General features: G+C 39.4%; 1 protein-coding gene across 1 annotated transcript in view; it reads right to left on the reverse strand.

Annotated features, from left to right (window-relative positions):
- OCA2 (OCA2 melanosomal transmembrane protein) overlaps nt 1-21366 on the reverse strand; it is a 340000-nt gene that overhangs the window by 130870 nt on the left and 187764 nt on the right. Inside the window, exon 16 of the mRNA XM_007063202.4 lies at nt 1126-1273. Within this exon, the coding sequence (XP_007063264.1) occupies nt 1126-1273 (148 nt within the window). The remainder of the gene's footprint in view (nt 1-1125; nt 1274-21366) is intronic.

Raw genomic sequence — 21366 nt, forward strand, 5'->3', positions numbered from 1 at the left:
TGCCTGATTTTGATCATTTAACATGAACCTGCCAGACTATTCAATATGTACAATGTCAGCATAAACATCATATGATGTAAACAAAAACACTTTAGGTTACTGAAAGAATTTTTAAAATTCAATTTACATTTCCCTTTTCACGCCCTTTATTTAATTATCTACACTGCACTCAGCTTGGACAATGAAAATTAATAAAGTCAGTTTCACTTTTGTTTAGAGTCAATTTCACTATCAGGTTGTTTGTGCTATACTACTTAGGTTTCAAATTCTAAAGAGCAACTTTTAAATGACTAGCAGTGATTTTCATTGGAATTATAAAAAAATTGGATTAACATTTTGTTGGACTTAGGTTTTATTAAAGCTTTTCCCACCCTCAGCACAATATTTAAATTGTGGGTCATATTTAAATTGATAGCGCTTTCTTAAAATGTTAATAATAAATAATTTTATACATGAGTGGGATGTCTTCCAAAGTCTCATCCTCATTGAAGAGCACTTTAATATTTTATTTTTAAAAATTATTTAGCAGCATGCCACACTGTATGTTCTGAAGGACACTGTTGAATGGAAAAGGGTCACAAACTTACTTTTTATGCTGTCAAATGAAAACTACCTGATGTTTCTAGACCCTGAAGTTCAGGGGCATGTTACCATATATTTTGCAGCCTCAAAAAGCCAATTCTGTCTCCTTACATTTATCAAACACCTTTTAGCTACTTACTTGGTCTTTAATCATCATTGGGAAGGGTGCTGGGTAGAAGGGGCAGCACCTCTTCTCCAATTCCCACATGACGCTCAGAAGGTGGCATGGAATCCAGGTCTGGTCCCAATGGAGAACACACTGATCTTCACTCTCTGAGCTGTGCGTAAGATTACTAAAGTAAAATCCTGGCCTCAGTATCATTGACTTCAGTGGGGCTAGATTTCACTCCAAATCTTACACACAGCTAGCAAAGCATTGATACAACAAAACCTGCAGCCCCATGCTAAAAACAGCAAAGTTCCATAAATTGCCATCCCCAATAAATTGTCCTCCATTCCGCCAGACTGTGGATTTCACAAGTCCCCCAAAAATCTGTGGCTTGACAAAACTAAATTAAAGTGATGAGTTTGTGCAGACTATACCTATGGAACGTTTTGAGTTTTTTCCTCAGCAAGATCTCCAGAGTCAGAACTTTCTGCATTAAGAGGCATTTCACAGCAGTTTCCTCTCTGCTGGCAGGATTGATGCGTTGTGCTGTCAGTCTCCAAACATGGATCTCGTGTTTCAGTTCTAAGAAGAAATAGGATTGTTTAGCTTAAAAAGTGATATAAAATGCATATTAAATCAGACCACCAAAACAAAACAAAAAATGGAAATACACACTGTGTGTCTTGCACTCCAAAGTTAAAAACCACAAAAATGGAAGCAGCACAGAGCTAGTGATCTTCAAAACTATTACTGAAAGTTTGCTTTGGTGTGGAGGAAAAAATAATGGTAAATAAAGAGGAAAAACATTTAAAAAATTTAATTAAATAAACCCCAGATTCAGTTTCCAAAAAACAAATTGTTCCCTCCAATACTAACGAGTGGTTCCCATTGACTGACGAAAGAACCGGGCATACATATCCAAGGACAAACTCTGCATCTAAAATCAAACAATTTGTCCATCTGTTTTTAACCTATACAAAATTAACTGTATCCTATGGTAGTGCTAACAGAGTGCTAGCCACTTTATAGAAATATATGAAGGTAAACACTCCTGGACAAGGAGAATGGACAAATATAAATCAAGGAAGGTGAATGGAGCATAATGAAAAGCATGAAGTTGCACAAGAATTAGCAAAAACAATGCTAGCTCCATGATTGGTTGGGATTCTTTTCACTTATTTTATTTTCATATTAAAACATTGTTAATTATATAAAATAAATATTTTAATTATCCAGTGTGGTGGAATTTTAGCATTGCGTTTGAGAACATTGTGTAATGACATTAAACCACTTCCCAGGATGCCAGACTTCCGAGATGCTTGTTCCATAGGCACTGGGGCAGTTGGGAATCCTAGGGTTCAAAGTAAGCCACCTAACACATTTCTAAACACAACATCCTTGTCCACACTCAGGCCAAAATAATATTTAATCTGGTGTTCGTCAAAATGTGGCCTTGTCATGTTTTCTAACACAGTTGTGTTTTTTTCCCCCCAGGAGACACAAGGCCTTGGAGCCTGACATCAAGGTGGAAAACTGTATGCTTCTGCTCAGCTAGAGTGGTAGAATGTTTGCATTAGGAAAGAACCTTGTATTTCCTAGAAGAATCCTAAGAAAGTATGAGCAGAATCCTTAGATACACAGATAATATCTAATACCACTTAGAAGAAACTTTTTTCCCAAGTTGCCCATTTAAGCAAATTGCCAAGGGTTCATTGCTGCCCAATTCCAGATCACTCATATAGCCAGAGAACTTTAGTGTGGGAAGAGAGAGGCATGTGAATCTCTTTGTGCTGCTTATTTATAATTATGAATAAGCATTTATTTCATTTACTAAGAGTTATCCTTCAGAATGTCCTGAAAATAAATATTTCCTTATATACTGAAGGAGGGGGTAACATTAGTTCTATTTGTTGTTGTTGTGATTACTTTGCTCATATTATTTAGTAACAGTAGCATATCTATTTAAGCCCCCTACCTTTGTGACCAATTATTCGCAGTTATGAGATTATAAATCATTCAGCTATAGGCTTAACAAGGATTCACACTTGATGAAACATTATAATTTTACATAACTGATGCAAACAAAGAGCCACATACAGCAATTGACTTACATTTTGAATAGCTCCATAAATGTGTTTTGCAGATGCATAAATGATTATCTTTCCCCAGAGTTTACAATTTAAGGGCTTGCCTATATGAACTGTTAGTAAATGGCAACCTGGGTGTAAATCTTCCCCCTCACTAGCCTGCTGTGCACTATCTGTATGAACCCTGCTACCGTGCACTAAAAGCTCCCTAATGCACTTTGATCTGCTCCCATTTCAATGCAAATATCTAAAAAAAAAAAAAAAAAAAAAAAAAAAAGTGGAGTCTCATTTCCTTGTAGGCTTCTTCGTTTTCTTTCATCACTCTGATTTTGTCTCTAAAAATGTTGCTTTGTGATCCCTGCACGGTGAAGGGAAAACTTTAAATGATCCTAGATGCGGTCTCAATCTAAATGAGATAATCTTTTACATTGAATTTAAGTACATGATGTATGAGAGATGCCAAGAAGGTTCTATCACGTTGGGATTTCTCTTGAGAACTCAACCTCTTGATTCCCCAGAACTCACCACTCAGGTTTCTTGATTGGCAAACACGAAGACTAGACAGCACTGATCAGACTCACGGGTATGGGCTAGGTACAAGGCATATCACAAATCCAAAGAGTCCAAGTGTTAATTACTTTCTGTACAAGTTTGATCCAATATTGATGCATGCATCTTCCATCCTACAGTATATCATGCACTTTGTGAGTGGTCAGGTTATTTTCAGGAGCAATCCCTGTACATAGCATGCTTTGTTCTCATGCCACACATACACAGCATATTTTCTTAATTTCCTCTGAGTCTGCTTATCCTCCTTCCACATATTCTTAGCCATTGCTGCTGACACTATTATTTCTTGCACCTGTTTTTATACAGCTTATCTCTTTCCTTGTCTTTCCCTATTGGGGCCCCAAAACAATTATTTTTACAAGTTATCTTTTCCCTTCTCCTTGATTACTGGAACCCACTCACACCAAGGTAGACCTATGTCTCCCTCTTCTTATTCATGTATCCTCACACCCAATTATCATGGCTTTGTGCCTGGTCTTCCAGCACCTCTGCTCAGTGAGAGAGTATTTTATTGTCTTTTGCAGGGGCAGACACTTGTGGAGCATGATAATGCAGTTTACCATTTTGCTTTTTGATAGTCTCAGTTGCAACACCCTGTTCAATCACATCCATTCAGCCCCCCAGGGGCCAGTCTTCCTACTATGGTTATTGTTACTGGAAGATGGTTAAATCTTTTATCAAATTTCCTTCAGCCAAAGTAAAAAGTTGTTCCCTAGTAGCTTTTTCATTGTGGGAAATTCTGTCTTTGCTTTTTATAAGACACCTATCATCATCATACTGATGTACCAAACAGAATTGAAGAGCAGAAATCTTAAGTCAAAAACGTGTTTTCCTTTCTCGTCTTTCCTCTGCAAGATAATGTGACTTATACTATATGTTACTATTCTGTATGTGAAGTGCTGTGTGCAAAATACCCATTGTAATGTGCAACAAAGTTTCAAAATAAGAGACATAAAAGTCACTTGTGCAGGAAAATGAAAATGTTGTAGAATTTATTCCTTTAATGTAATTAACTCTCTAGAAAGAAGAAAAGGAGGACTTGTGGCACCTTAGAGACTAACCAATTTATTTGAGCATAAGCTTTCGTGAGCTACAGCTCACTTCATCGGATGTAGCTCACAAAAGCTTATTCTCAAATAAATTGGTTAGTCTCTAAGGTGCCACAAGTACTCCTTTTCTTTTTGCGAATACAGACCTGCCCTTAACTCTCTAGATAACCTCCATTCCAAATTGTGGAAGAAAACAGTCTTCACGCTGAGTTTGTCAGCAACAAGTCAGAGGCAATTTATTCATGCAGTTGCAGGGAAGACAGCAATTGGACAGAGTGTCTGTCCTTAGGCAAATCTTCAAAGTACAAACAATATAAAGTAATAGTTATACCCTTTCGTTACATATAGCTGTGTCCTGTTTATACATTTTTCTTCCCATTATCTTAGTCAACATTGCATTCCATTCTTATCTTAAAGCAAGGTCCCTTGTAGTCTTCCCATCCGCCTCGCACAAACCCCGCTTCTACAAATCTCGCATTATTAGGGTTAAGGTTGGCCTGTTTCTTGCTCTGTCTCTTAACCAAACTAAAATAACTACACACAAATCCTCTTTTCCCGTTCACACTTCCACGATCCCCCCTTTTGTGCTTCCAGCACAACTATCCTTCTTAAACCTCCATTTTCATCAAACCTTGTATTTCTGACTCCAAATCAAATGGATTAGCCCCATAAGCTTTGGTTGGATGTAATGATAATGCATGGTTAGTATGGACATGAAAGGTATTTTTGTTATTACATTTTTTTACAGCAACAACATATTTCTAATCTACACAAAAGCAATAAAAGCATTAACATCCCCATTGTAATAATATGATGAGGTTGTTTTGCAACCTTAGTTACATAACACAATACATCATAATTAGTACATAAAGTAGACACTCTATAGACTGTATGGAAAGCATATTTTTTTAATTTGATATATATTTTGAAACACCTGGATTTGACCTTGCAATTCAGAGATTTTCTGAACCTCTGGTAGGAGGGAGAGTAGGTTTTGGAATTGGTCGGGTATTAAGATGGTCCAATTAAAAGGTACTTGAAACCAGGGTCTAATTGTAGGACTCTATCCGCTTAGGGTTAGTTTCAACAATAAACGTGTGTGGAATTTAGTTAATTTGGGGATTTAAATTAGTGTGGTCATTTAGAACAAGGGACAGTTGAGTAGTGTGGGTTTATCTTTTTCTTCTCACCATCTACAGAATCCACTAGCTCATTATTACTTGCCTCAAGTAGGAAAGGTTGAATATTTTCCACCAAATAGGGTTTTTGATTCATTTAAACTATTTTAAACTAAGCACTTAAACTGCTTTTAAGTTGAAAAAACAAATACCCCAAAACTAAAAAAATTCAATTAAAAAATGCCAGCATCATGCCTCATGGGAGTTACTACATTGTGCACTGTGGGCAGGGACTCCCATGATGCATTGCAGTGGTTCAGTAGGAGAGGAGACTGTGGTGCATCAGATGAGATGTAGCACAGTCAGACAGCCCAGCCCATAGAGGAAAATGAGAGGCATGCAACTCCCATGAGGCACTGCAGTAGTATTTCGGAGGTGGTTAATGAGGAAGATTGGCCAAATGTTTTTAATTTTTAGAAAATTTTCACTGAAAAATATAGTTTCCATCCAGTTCTAGTCTCAAGTAGATGATTCATCAAACATATGGGGTCCATAGGGCCAATCTGTGCTAGCTCCTTCATTTACTTTATATCCTCCCTTCATTCAACACATTGAACACTGAAAAACAAGAAATATTTACAAGTGAAATCCTGGTCCCACTGAGGTTTGTCATTGACGTCAGTGGGGCCAGGATTTCACCCCACATTTTAAAAAAGTTGTATTTAGTTTTTAAAAAATGCAAATGTGTGTTCTCTTCCTGAGATCCTGTTACTCACATTCAGAATGATTCCCTCTTTCAGCATACCATTCACCCCTCCACTAACAATAGCAATATCAAAGAACATCGTCTTGCAAACTCAATGTAATTAATTCTCAAAATCCTAAGTGACCAGCTCTGTTAATTGAATACACTCAGGAAAGTATGACCATCCATGATGAAATGATAATTGTCAATTTATGATCATTTTTAACCTGCAAGTGCACTACACTTCTAGAAGCCTAGGTGGATCAGGTAATATCTTTCACTGGACCAACTTCTCTTGGTGAAAGACAGTCAAGACAGTCAGAAGTGAGGGGCTGTGGCTAATAAAGTGCAAATCATATTCCTAGGAGTACAATTTTCTCCTCATAGTATTGCAGTCTAACTTTTTTCACTAAATATATTTTTCCGAGCTAAGATTTTAGAGCAAAGGTAATTTTATCAATATATTCATTGAACAAGAAAAAAAACAGCACCATTGATTTTTATAGCTTCACATAACACTTACAACTTTTATAGGGCTTAGTTCTTAGATGTGCTTTACAATTATTAACTAATTTGTCCTTGTGAAGTAGATAAATAAGCATTATCCCCATTTTACAGATGAGGAAACTGAGGCAAAGAAGTGCTGCTCAAGGTCTCAGAGGGAATCAGTGTCAGCTGGGATTAAAACTCAGTAGTTCCTGGCTCCCACTAAGGTATTCTAAGTACCAGACCAAGCTTCCCAACAATACCAAATAAGTTTAAGGTCTTGATCTTGCAATCATTTATGATTATGCTTATCTTTATTCACATGACTAGCCCCATTGAACTCCTGCAACCCTGAGCATCCGTATATTCACATCCTACACATTATTGTAATAATCTTTGTACAAAACATGCCTTGTGAGGTATCATTTGAAACTAATCATTTACTGATCATTAACATTCTTGCATGATGTAAGTCTATGGTGGGTATTAAGAGTTATGGATATATGCTAGAATTCTGACTGAAGTGTGTTTAAACCAGGCATGTCAAGGGAAGCTCATAAACGCTGATCCATGCCTCCATGTGGGAACTGAATATAGGTGAGAAACCCGCTTAGGCAGAGATCTTTCACTTAAAAAGACAAGAGAAAACAGCAGCTTGTGCTTCCGTGGAAGGTTCTGACTGAAAGTCATTCATGGCTGGGAAGAAGATTGGTGAGAGAAACTATCATGAACAAAGCCTGTATCTTGCTAGATTATGTTTTCAATTTAAGCAGAACGTAGTATCCAGCAGTACAGATGGTCAGGATTTTTTTTTTCCTACAATGAACAATATCATTAGAATGTGGGGTTTTCCCCAGCAAGATCCACAATTGCTAGCTGGGTGAGGGGTTTCAGTAAAACACTGCCAGCCGGCTATGGCATTTTACATGAAAGAATAAAGTTTAAGACGCCTATAATAGAGAAAGTTTGCTATAAGTATAGCAGTAAAAATGGAGGAAATTAAACACAGTTCTGTATTTTACATAACATTCAAACATAGCTGAGAGATATACAGTGAACTAAAATGGACTAATTATACTTAAACCACAAGGCAAGATGTTAATGTCTCTGAAACAGGAATTCAGTATAATGACCACTTCAGTGACCCATTAAAAAAATCTCAGTCAAGATTGGTTATTAATTAGCATACAGTTATCCTAACTATACATTTTGTTAGAGAAAGAGCAGTCTTGTGGTTAAGACACTGAACATCAAATCAGAAGATGTTGGTTCAGTTCCCAGTTCTGCCACAAACTTTCTATATGACCTCAGGCAAGTTATTTCGATGGCTAACTCCCACTGAAGTCAATAGCAGAAGAATTCCTAAATCCCTCTGAAAAGCTGGACCATAATCTTCATTTTTCCATTGTTTACAGATGGGAATAATAATTGCTTCTTTATCGCTTGCTTATTTAGATTATATGCTGTTTTGGAAAGTGACGTAGGATATGTATGTACAGCACCTAATCCAGTAGGGCTTCCACTTCTGTTAGAGACTCTAGACACTACCCTAATAGAAACTTTATTATTACTAATACATTTTGACTACTTCTTTTGCTAATTATCACTTTCCTAACATTATTACTATTACATTATCAACTTCAGAATCAGACAAGGTTCCAAAACAAATTGCCACCATTCACTCAACTAAACTCCCAATGATCTATTTTGGTTTCAGAGAAAATTAGATCTGCTTTGAAATCTATCAAAATAATTCCAGTATACTCACAATCAAGAGACTTTTAACTCAGACTATCTTCAAAATCAAGTTAATTATTTTTTTAATTACAGTACAAATGGGTATTTTGGCAACTGTTGTGAGAAAAAGAAATTGCTGTGCAATTCATTATCCTCTTTTCATCACTGGATATATAATTTCCTGCAGTAACATTTTTTTAACTTAATAAATAACTACTAAGGTCTGTGATGGGGTGTCCACCACACAGGACTGGAAGGGGTGAAGGTGGCCAGGTAGGCCTATTAACTCCATAAACTGCAGCTGGAGGGAGAGCCAGGGAACAGGGAATGGATTGCAAGTTGGTTCAGCTGGGTAGGAACAGGTGAGGCCTATAAAGCCAGGAAGCTGGCAACAGACAGGGGCTGCCATTGGGAAAGGGCAGTCACTCTCTGGGAAGAGGACGTAGGGTTTGGAGCTGGTACACCCAGAGCAAGGAGGGAAACAAGGAGTTATTGGAAGCATTCCAAGGAAGGAGCAGTGATGGCTTGGGGAGGAAAGCCAAGTACTTGTGTACGGTCCCTGGACTGAAACGCAGAGAAGTTGGCAGGCCCGGGTTCCCCTCCAGCCACTGAGGGCATGGCATAGACGGGTGGGGTAGTGAACAGGAAGGCTGCCTGCCCAACAGAAAATTGAAGGACTGTATCCTGGAAGAGGAGGAGGAATGCTGAGTGACCTGGCTGGAAGGCAGAGTCATGAAGGGGACGCTGGGGTTCTAGAGAGCGAGAGAGGGCCTACAGACCACAGTGAGAGATGAGGGGACAGCATACAACCACAGGATGGGGCATCACCTTGAGAGCTAATCCCCACAGTGACCAGGAGGAGGCACCAGACAAGGTAAGTGGTGTGTCCCATCAAAAGGTTATATTAATACAAGAAAGAATGCAACTATCTAAACCTGACAGAGCCAAAGTTTTATTAAGAAATGAAGAATCATGAAGAAAGTGCAGCTTCAAAATGACTTCAGCTATAACCCAACAGATAAATATTTCATCCAATGCTTTTAATCTAGCAACATAAAAACCTAATAATGAAGGCACTGAAGATACAGAGTATGTTATAGCAATCAATTTAAGATATAATGGTAAATTATTAAATTCAGCTATATTTTGTTAAATAAAGTAGGCAAGGATAAATCAAAATCAGAAGAGATATTTGTTAAATAGAAGAATTGCCAGAGTGAAAACTCATTATAGCAATGGTATACGCTGTAGTTTTAAAATCTAGATAACTATTCAATCTGAACTGCTGTCTAAAACTAGAGACTACGTGAGTGAGGTAATATCTTTTATTGGACCAACTTCACAGTCAGAAGTTCTCAGAATGACTGCAAACCTCAGAGCAATCAGAATAAAATGCAAACTCTGACCTAGCCTTCTGTGATGTTCTGCTGGGGTTCCCAGAATTGTGAGTTACTGTGTCACCCCTCTCAGCTTCAGCAAGTGAGAGTTTTGCTCCTGTTAAACTGAAACACGACTCCTTGACACACCAGCTTGTCTGCCTTGCCAGCAAACTCTTCGGGACTCTGCCAGTCCAAACCTTGCCTTGCAGGTAACAAACAGTGAACACCAACTCCCAAGATGTCTCCCTGCAGTGTCCAGTCCTCTAACTGAACATTTACAGAAGTTAAGTTTGTTGCTCCTTTAAATAGGCAATTCACTGCAGCCCATTAATTTAACTGGGGTTTGACAAATTCTTATTTCAATCACAGCACTGGATTGGTTTATAATAAAAGTAAAACAAGTTTAACAAAAAGGCATAGGATTAAGTGATACTAAGTATAAGGAATAAAGATAGAAAAGGTTACACGCAAACACAAGTAAAAACATGCTAATAAAACTTAACTTCAGCAAGTTACAATCTTTGCTGAAGCAGGTTTCTCATCTAAACTCAGTTCCCAGAGACTTCAACTCCCTTTGTCGAAGGATCCAACATTCCGTGATTTCAAGAGCTCTGGCCCCTTAATCCCCCCAAGTGATGGATACCAAAATGGCTCTCTGCTTCTGTTTGTATTTCCCAAAGTTCAGTGACCCTGTTACAAGGGGCAGGCAGGCTTCCTGCTGTTCCTCCCTTGTTGTTGATTTCCCATCGCCCTGCTGATTCATATGTAAATGAGGCTTACCCTGTTTTGATTTTATAATCCTTAATTTACATTGTAGATCCATAGGTAGAGCTACCATCCCTACTGTCTGGGAGAAAAGGTCTTTCTCCCTGTGTTTGGTCACCGACTTTAAAGCATAATATCAATCAGTATCTATAATTCTTCATGTAGTGTTAATACATATATTTCACAATATATTATTAATCCACAATATGTCACAGGCCTTCATAAAAGACGTTACTCAATACACTTTTATAATGCAGTAATAGTGTATACAAGCAGTTGATTCAATTGCTTATCATTTGAGGTTCAGACCCCCATTTTTATAGACAGTAACCCTTTGACATGCCTCTTAGCTTTGTTTACCTAATATGTAAATATACATTCATTGTTTTTGCCTTACAACCAGGCTGGGGAGACAAGCAAATGCACCTTGCTTTGTTTAAGGCAGACTGGGCTTAAGCATTGCTTGTCAAACACCTTTTAAGAACATAATTCTAACGTATATCCATAACTTTGTACACACCCCATACCCACATCATGCAAAAATATTAATGATCAATGAGCTATTTGTTTCCCAATGATACATTACATGCCACCTTTTGGGTATATATCATGAAAACAGTGTGTTAAGTGTAGTAAATATGTTGGGTTTGATAAGAATTATTGACACAAAGTAATGAACCACCAATGGGCTTCTGTGTCAATCTTCCCACAATATCACCACAGAAAGTTAAATCAAGTCCAGGCCCTGCTGACTGACATAAATATCTCTTTGTTCATTTTGGGATGCACTCAGTAATCAGGGTTATTAATGCCATGAGAACAAGAGATAGGTATATAAAAGCAATCACTTCTTGATTTTTCATCTCTCAACTAGGATTTTGTTTTTGTAGGTTCCCCCTCTGGGAAAGGAATATGATAAAAGTGTAAACTCTTGCTCTATAGCTGCATAAAGATATTGCGGTATACTTCTGCATCTGCATAAAGTAGCTTAGGTGATTCCTGATCAGTGCACCATTAGTTCTCCTAACTAGAAACCTTTCAATTTAAATAAAATTTTCATAAATAAGAGGCAAATTACATATTTCCCTTATTACACAATATTAGGATACAATTTTGTTATCAGAAAACTGGAGAATACTTGATCTTCTTTTTTCTCTCCCCAAGGGATTCTCACAACTTTAAAGTAGCAGTAAGAAAGCATTCAAGAATTTCAAACAGAGAACAAACAATCTCAGGTCTATTTAATGTAAATTACTATATTTTTATCCACGATTATAATAAAATTAAATGTTAAAGACTTGAAGAAAAACAGACCTTTTCTTCCATTTTTCAAAACATGAAAATATGCCCATGATGGAACTTGGAGCTTGATATAAAAAGGAATATATAAGACTTAAGGAACCAAAATATTATCTGTTTCCCAAAAAAGTTAAAGGACCACAACTGGTTAAAAGACACACTGCAGTATATGCCAGAAAGATATGAACTTCTCATATCTCAGGACATTCTCAACACTACTGCAAGTATTGACAACAACCTTAGTAATTCAGTTGGAAAATTAAAACGGTTTAGCAATGCTAATACATGTTTGGAGCAGAATGTTTAATATGCCTAGTAATATTCCCTTCATTAAACATTATTCTTTGCATAATCTTTCATGCTAAATGATTACACTGGACATCTTGGATTTCTTAGCACACTACTTGTCTTTTGGATCCCTCACCCATACCACCATCCAGCTGAGGACATTCAACAAGTTACGGATAAATTCACAAAGGTATTTAAGTGCCTCAACATGCAGAGAGCTGCCTAGCGGGATTTTCAAAAGCACCTAAGCAGGTTAGTTGTCTATTGTAGGGCTCCTACTTGACTTAGGCACTTTTGAAAAATCTCACTAGTCATCTATCTGCATCTTTCAGTGCCTAAATGCCTTTGTAACTCTGGACTTAAGTACTCATTCCCATGTGATACAAGGGGAGCCCTTCTGCTCTCTGGAACCTAGTTAAGGAAGAAGTCTCAGTGGCTGCAAGACAGGGGGAGTTCATGGTAGCTTGGCTCCATTACAGCCACACTTCAAGGCAGATGGAAATGAGATAGGGCAGTGGTTCTCAACCAGGTGTCCAGGGGACCCCTAGAGGGCCTCGAGCAGGTTTCAGGGGGGCCTCCAAGCAGGGCCAGCATTAGACTCGCTTGGGCCAGGGTAGAAAGCTGAAGTCCCACTGCATGGGGCTGAAGCCCAGGTCCCTGAGCCCCACCACCCAGGACTGATGCTGAAGCCTGAGCAATGTAGCTTCATGGAGGCTCCTGTGGCATGGGCCCCCCAAGCAATTGCCCTGCTTGCTACCCCCTAACACCGGCCCTGGTTTTTATATGCAGAAAACCAGTTATTGTGGCACAAGTGGGATGTCGAGTTTTTATAGCATGTTGAGGGGGGGCCTGAGAAAGAAAAGGGTTGAGAACCTTTGAGATAGGGGATTTCAGAGCTGTTGGGGAGTCACAGGAGCAAATAGCCCCCAGGATCAAAACACCCTGCCTTTTAAAAGGAGGGAGGTAACCCACTCTCTATTATGGGGAAAACTCCATGAATTTAACATTGCATAACTGTCTCCCCTGCCACACCCTGGTAATGAACAAATGTGGTCAGATTAACATGAGCAAGGATGAGAAACTGAATCCTCCGACGTAATCAGTAACAGCATCCATCCTGCTCAGGGTGTTTGGCCAATGAATCCTTACAGGTGGTATGCCCACAGAGCATGCCGCCACCTTGGCCATGGAGAAAGGATACAGAAGCTTGGTCCTGCGGCATTCAGGAAGATGTGAAATCCCCCTACATGGCCTCTCCATTCACAGCAAAGTCACTGTGTTCCAGACCTTACCTGCCTACAGAAACTAGTCAAGGACTTCCACATACACCCTGCCTAAATTGGCCTTCAACATTGGTTCTCCCCTTGTAAAGTAACTCCCTTCTCTTCATGTGCCAATATATATTTATGCCTGTTTCTGTCATTTTCACTCCATGCATCTGAAGAAATGGGTTTTTTACCCATGAAAGCTTATGCCCTACTAAATCTGTTAGTCTTTAAGGTGCCAGTAGACTCCTCATTGTTTTTGTGGATACAGACTAATACGGCTACCCCTCTGATACTTGGTACCCTTAATTTTTATATTCTATTTTCCCATACAACATTCTAGACTGTATGTGGTTAATGTACGCAAAATGCAGCATTTGTTAACAATTTATCATTAAATAAAATTACTGGTTTATCCAGGGATTGAAGGAAACGTTGATAAGTAGCATTTATTCAGAATCCGTAAAACAGATAGGAATGCTTACCGACTTCATGGGAGTGTTAAGAGAATTAGTTACCTTTTGGAAAGCACTTTCAAGATGAAGGATCCTACATTAGTACTAAATACTATTATTGTCAAAATATAATCTCTAAATATACATCTGTCAAAACAAGATCTATTTTTAAAGAACCCCAGTAAACCCAATTATGATTCAAGATCAACAGAAGTAGCCAACAACTAAAGCAGATGAAATTTGGGAATTGTACAGAAAGTCAGGAGTTTATGGTATCAGTGAATCAGAGGAATTCACTGATACCATAAAAAGCTAGACAGTTTTTTGCCAGGTCTGTAGAACACTTTGCCACCAGTCCACTCTCAACCACATTAAAAAAAAGACTGTCACCTCGCTTGTTCTCCCAAAAAGTACTTCTAACTCTTGCCCCCGGTGATAATACCCCACTGTGCTTTAGCATGAATAAGCATTAATACAATCTCAATTTTTATAAATAAAGCAGATAACTAAGTGTCACTGAAAGCAGGGAATCTCAGTTTTTGGGGGCTCTGAGGAAGCATGAATAACCTGTGAGCTTTAGCAAAAATCACTGTCAAGGTTACAACCCTAGTGTTCAGTTTACAGCCATTTACACTGGTTTATATTTTTAAGGGTACCTTTGCAAGTGAAAGAGATAGCAACTTAATATTTTTACCATCAGAAATGTAATGTTCAAGGCAAATCTACTATTGTAGCTATCCAAATATCCTCTTTAGAGAGAGTAAAATGACAGGCAGAAATGCTGGGACAAGTTAAAAACAAAATGTCTTTTGTGAATGTCTGTTATCTAATGACAGATCCCTAAAATTTCTCTTTGAGGTCTAACACATGTCCAATTTCCTAAGGACTTGACCCAAAATCCACTGGAGTCCGTTAAAAGACTTCCATTGCCTTCAATAGACTGTGCATCAGGCCGTAAGAGTCTAAACCGTTGACCCCTTACTCAGGAGAATGGGACACAAAATTAAACAGAAATGCTGTATTTCTACTATACAGGGGACCCAGACAACAAACAGCTATCATTGACCATGCCCCCTCCCTGGCCCACAATTCCCTCTAAGCCTTCCTGCAGAGAAAGGATGCAGACACTTGTCTCTGTGGCACTCAGGAAAGTGTGAATTTTGAAACCTCTAAACCTCCTCAATTTTAATTAGTCTGGAATTCCTATACAGCATACTAGAAGGAATGGAACGTAAGAGGATAGTTAGATTGTTTAAAGAAAAGGAGTACTTGTGGCACCTTAGAGACTAACCAATTTATTTGAGCATAAGCTTTCGTGAGCTACAGCTCACTTCATCGGATGCATACTGTGGAAACTGCAGAAGACATTATATACACAGAGACCATGAAACAATCTGAAACCTTAGATTGTTTAGTAGTAAGAAAAAATAAAATACAGGTTCAAGGGAAAAAGTATTAAAAGAACATTTTAATTTGAGCATAGAAAGATTGCATGTATTCTTCTAAAATTACAGTACAAAGTTGACAACATTCTGTATTTTACAAATGATGTACAGTACAATGATATTATTTTTGCTATAACAACACTATTCAGATACTGGAAGGATCTATAATTAACAAAGAGGTGATAAATGTATTGCTCAGTGAGGACTAAATAAGATTTTCAGTTTCTTTTCTTCTCTCCTCTTTTTTCGGTATCTGTATTGTCCCTCCCTCTCTCTTTTCTGCCTCCCCCACTACTTTCTCTCCTTTTGTTTTCTACACTTTGATACTCTTCTACCTCTAGGTTTTGTGCCTTTTTTCTCCTCTCCCATTTCACCCTTTTTCTGATCACTGCAGAGAATGCAGTAGCACTTCACATTGGGGAGGGAGACTGACTAGCATACCAGTCTATTTCTATGCTTCTGCACTTCATGCTGAAGCAGATTACATCACTTTCTCTTTATACCAAATTCTTTGCACATGACTACAATCACACGATCCTAGACAATTCCCCTGTGCTCTCCTGGCTCCGTGTGCAAAGTGGGATGCCACTGCAGCACTGTTTCCTCTGTTGCTAGTGGGCTAGACTACAGTGTATTGTTAAATTGACATGTGTGCTGGATAAGTATATCAATTGGACAGCTCATGGCCCCACAACTGGCATCTGACACTCTTGATTTATTGTTGTTTTCTTGAGTAAGTGATAGTCAGAATTTGGATGAAACAACACAGGAAAATTGGAGGGCTATATCTCCCCAAATTAGGGGTCCTCTTAGAGGAAAGTCTGCCTCTGCAGCAGTCAGTAAGGGGAGTGACAGCTCCACAATATTGTATATAACCCACTGCCTTGGTGATAAAGAACTTCATAAATCCTGAAATCTGAACACTAGCCGCTAAGTGGCTGTAAGCCTCTGGTAAAAGGCAGTACTTAATGGGGGAAAATGTGTCATTAATCCTCAAGGGAATAACAATGATTTTAAGACAGGCCTTTGATTTTACAACAGAAAATTCTGTCTATTTGAGAGGAATAATAATATTATTTCCTCCTACCGGCATATACCATTGTTTCCCCCATTCATATGCTTTTAGGGAACATCTTTCACACCCTCTGACCACACCACCTAATCCTATTTCTCTTTTAGGGGAGTGTGAAATTCCTGTAATTCTTCTCCACTAAAGAAAGACAGATTAAAGAAGCCAGGTCCCAGGTGACAAACTGAAACTGGGTAAAAGATCTCTTATTCATCCTGAGCTATGCAAATGCCTTTTTTGTAGACTGTTTCTCATCTCTTGCCCTGAACTTTTTGTACTTGGTCCTTTGTTCTTAGAATACCCAAGTTTCTGGGAAATGCATAGGCACTTCATTTAGGTTTTATATATTTTCAACTTTTTCTTCAGTACCTCATTAGGGTATAGAAGATGTTTCTTCAACATTTTTTCTTCATGGAAATGGGGAATTAAACATTATTTTCCAGGGTTTCTACAATACATTTTGCCTCCCCCCTCACCTACTCGGGATTGAAACAAACTGGGAAATATCTGTATTAGTTGTGATGAATTTGCCTCTGTATGTTTGACTGGTTACTAGCTATGGAGTTATATAAAAAGGGATGGTTAAAGAAACCAAGCAGGAAAGGCAAAACAATGACACAGCAATAGTCCATGGGGAAGATGTTTATTGGGCAATATCCTCTACCTGGCTCCAGCCAAGCTGAGAATGGTTTACTCTTCCCAAGGCTAAGGCCAGGATAAAGAGAATTCTAAACATTAGAGAACACCAGGCCCAGAAAAGGGTGGGGTTGACTGAGGGTATGTCGACACTGCAGTTAGACACCCCTGGCTGGTCCATGCCAGCTAAGTAAGCCCCACAGGGCTTGGGCTAAGGGGCTGTTTAATTGCAGTACAGATGTTCAGACTCCGGCTGCAGCCAAGCTCTGGGACCCTCCCACTTTGCAGCACATGGCTGATATTTGCAGGGTCCCTGGGTTGGGACCTGGAGTAGTGGATGGGCCCGGGTCCCCCAACTGGTGAAGTAGCCAAAGCCCTGAGAAGGGGACACGTTTCATGTGGAAGCCCAAGCATAGGGCTGGAATATAAAGGGCTCAAGGACAGGGCTGAAGACCCTGCAGAGGGCCAACCGTTTGTTGAACTTTACCAGCAGAAGGGGACTGAAGTGAAGGAGTGACCTGCTGGAGCCCTGGGGCAATAAGAAGGTGAAGAGTCTCCAGGGAGAAAGCCCTGGGGACACTGCTATATGTCAGGGCAGGCACGGACTTAAAGCTAGCCCAGAAGGAGGTGAGGACGGAGCCCAGAGACCGGGTGAAAGACTTGAACAAAGGCACAGGGATAGGCCCTGCTGGACCTTTTATCCTGGAAGGGGTTCATCCATTTTCGATTTTGTGTGACTTAGCCATATTTAGATCATATTTATCCCTAAAATTGTGAAGTCGTTTTTGTGATCTTTTTATGGTTTTAACTTTTACATTGTGTTCGAGTATTTTATAGAAATCAGTTGTGTATAGTCACATTACTGGTTAACGTGAATAGTACATTCATTCATGAATATTATATTTAGCCAATAAAGCGTTGCAAAGCTTTAAGAAACTGGCATATTTTGCCTCAAATTAGCCTCCTTATTTATAATCCCTGTTACTCAGCCTAGTATATTCAGAAATTATAATCAGTGTACTATGTGCTTTCCCCATAATCAGCAGCTATTCCATTTCTGAGAAGCTAATCAGTAGCTACTCAATTAAATCAAATGCTAAAGCACTATTTCTACTGAAATTTTCTGTGAAATGGGAAGAGAAGATCATAAACACAGATTTCATTAAAAGGTAGCTGCAGTAATTTGGCTTTGGAGAAGCAACAGAATATGTTCAAGATGTCTTAATGAGTCCTTTCCATCTCTAATTGCCATGATTCTGTGATAACTTGAAATGTATTGTTTGAAGCAGCTCTTTTAATCAACTAAATATCTGCCATTTTACTCTCTGATTAGTAATCAAACAGTCTTTGAAGTTATAGGAAATAGCACTGATATGCTGTTCTTCACTGATTTTTATTGTCTGTTATATACTTTAAGTATCTTCTGTTGTTTGTGGCTACTTAGATTAGTCAGCTCTGAGTGGGGTACTAAAAGCAGATTGACTTTGATTTTAAGAAGTGGCAATTCTGCTTATTTGAGGAGAATATTGACATTTTATTTTCAGAATTGTGCGTTACCTGTCACTTTAAATCCTGGCATCAGTTGAGGGCTGTAAAACCCAAGCAAGCTTGTGCTCTCCCCATAATATGGCTTACCTCCTGTGGCTTGCTAATCTTGAAACAGACATAATGATACAAAAAAAAATTTAAAAAAGGAGAAACAAACATAAATAGAAACAAACAAATAGAACTTTAGTATCTCTGTTATGGTTACAAGGTGAACTGCACCTTAGATCCCTGTTAGCACTTCTTGAGTGCACCCCTTGGGTGATAGGCTTGGCTTCCTCCATCTCACCGTAGGTGGAACCATGTGGTCCAACCACTCTTAGACTGGGTCTCTGGGCTGCAACCCCCCTGTTTACCAATTGTGTTAACGTGACAGGCCCAACTAGGTGTGGTATCTGTCAGCCCATTCTCTCCAGTGACCTGTGGCCAGCAGGGTGGTTAAAGTGACTCAAAAATGGCTTCTTCAAAACAAAGCATTATTTATTCATCCCCCAAAGGTACCAAGCACATAGAGCAAAGGGTAAAAAGAGTAAAGGTTTATATACACATGTCCCCTTTTATTTAACCTTTAATCTTTCCTTAAAAGCGTTTGTGCATTTCAACCAGCCCAGTTACCTTCACCAAACTGCCCCAGCTGGTTTCTGCCTCTCTCTGTCTCTGTCTCCTTGCAAGCCAGTCAGCTTTCACTGAGAGTCCGGGCACTCGGGATATGTCTACGCTGCAATTAAAAACCTGTGGATGGCCCATGCTAGGTGACTTGGGCTCGGGCTAACGCTCTGTTTAACTGTGGTATAAACGTCTGGGCTTGGGCTGGAGCCCATGTGCTGCTTTTCTTAATAGTTGCTGCTACTGGATTCCCCGGGCTGCTTCCCACTCTGTCCCATCGCGTTCACCCACATTGCCTTACAGTTACAGTCCGCAGGTTCTGTCTGTTCCCTGCTTGAGCAGGGTCTCTCCCAGGCCTCCTTGCCTGGAAAATTTCACAACGTTGTAGTCCTTCCTCACTCTTCTGGTCCCAACCAGCAACTGACCTGCTCAGACTTTGTAGCTCCTTTTAACTGAGCCTGCTGGGCTCTGATTCTTCCCTGCAGCCTTTCTAGGCAGGCCTGGGGGACCCACCTTTACTGCTCCTTTTCTAGGGCAGGATGTGGTAGGACCCCAAGGCCTCCAGCAGGGGACCTCAACGGGCCCAATACACCCCATCATAGGGACTCCTTGCAGAATGGCATTTTAAACAAAATATTACTATATAACAACTCCAGTTATACAATAAAATATCCACGAAATCTATCACTTTAATTAGAAAAGAAATTCATTAAAGCAAACTAATTTCATTTCAAATAACAAACAGGTAGGTTATGAAAAAATTGCTGGATACCAAAGATTATAATAATATGCTCCCAGTAGGCAAAGAAAGGTAATAATCTTTTATAATTATACAAAATTACAATGGATTTTAAAGTTATGGGGCTTCACTCTCCCCTCCATAAAAAGAGACAATTACTCACCTTGTAATTATTTTTCTCTGAAGAGCTCATCCACGCAAGATTCTTATTCTTGGGCCTTGTGCAAGACAGATGGGAACTTCTTACACTCTTAGAGTTCTAGATCCTCCCTAACAGCAGTAATAATGGAGGTCTCAGCCCACCTATCCTGTATACACTTCAATTGTCTACTCAGAACAAGTTGGGAATTGGGTAAATTATTATTTAAACTTAGTGATTCTGTCACCCCACTGGTGTCTTTGATCAGCCTAGTAAGCTGAACATTCCACTCCCATCATGAGCAGGGTAGGCTATGACTGTCACCAACCATTTCGTGAAAAGATGCAGCAATGAGGCCTGCCCAAAAGGCAAGACTCAAAATTAGTAGTGTAGTTCCCCTATGGCAAATCTTCCTTTACTTCCTTTGCTTTTGAATAACCTTAAGTAGGCAGCTGCAGCGCACCTAGCCAGATAATTTCTTCTAAAAGATCACTGAAGGCTCCCATGGTAACCAGCTAACTATTTGGGAGGTAAATATTGATTCCGTTCCCTGCGACCTAAGGTGTTACCAGATGCTTCTTTCTTTTTTACTATCAGGATATAAAATCCTTTCCTTTCCTGCCTAGAAGCACAGGCTTAATAGCTCTTTTTGCCATTAGGAACAGATTTCCTGTAACATCTCTTCCGGAGACCCAGAGGTGGGGGAAAATCTCGATAATTTTTGAAAACTTGATTGTTGCAGTCTCACAGAGCAATTCCTAGGACTCACATGTACAGGGGACAAGGGCACACATCGGGTAAAAGGCTCTTAAAATCTGCTCTGACAGGGATGTCCTGGCAAGCTACAGAAAGCAGTTGGCTGCCTATCTGCCCTAGTTGTGCGCAGTGTTGTTGTAGCAATGTTGGTCCCAGGATATTAGAAAGACAAGTTGAGTGAGGTAATATCTTTTATTGGACCAACCTCTGTTGGTGAGAGAGACGCACTTTGAAGGTTACACAGAGCTCTTCTTCAGCTTGTCTCTCACCAATAAAAGATATTACCTCACCTTGTCTCTCCTATATCCCCTAGAACACTTCAAAAACCTCCTAGTTTTGGGTAAGTAGTGAAAAGCCATTGGCTTCTGCTGCTGTGAATGAGTATCCTGGGCAGAGTGGTTATTGGCCTCCCTTGAAATCAAGTGTCAAGGCACAAGCCACCTTTTTAAGCAGTGGAACCTTTCCCTTCCCTCCCTTGGGGAGAGGGCCTAAGGAAC

The sequence above is a fragment of the Chelonia mydas genome, chromosome 1, assembly GCF_015237465.2.
Source record: "Chelonia mydas isolate rCheMyd1 chromosome 1, rCheMyd1.pri.v2, whole genome shotgun sequence".
Taxonomy (NCBI): domain Eukaryota; kingdom Metazoa; phylum Chordata; order Testudines; family Cheloniidae; genus Chelonia; species Chelonia mydas.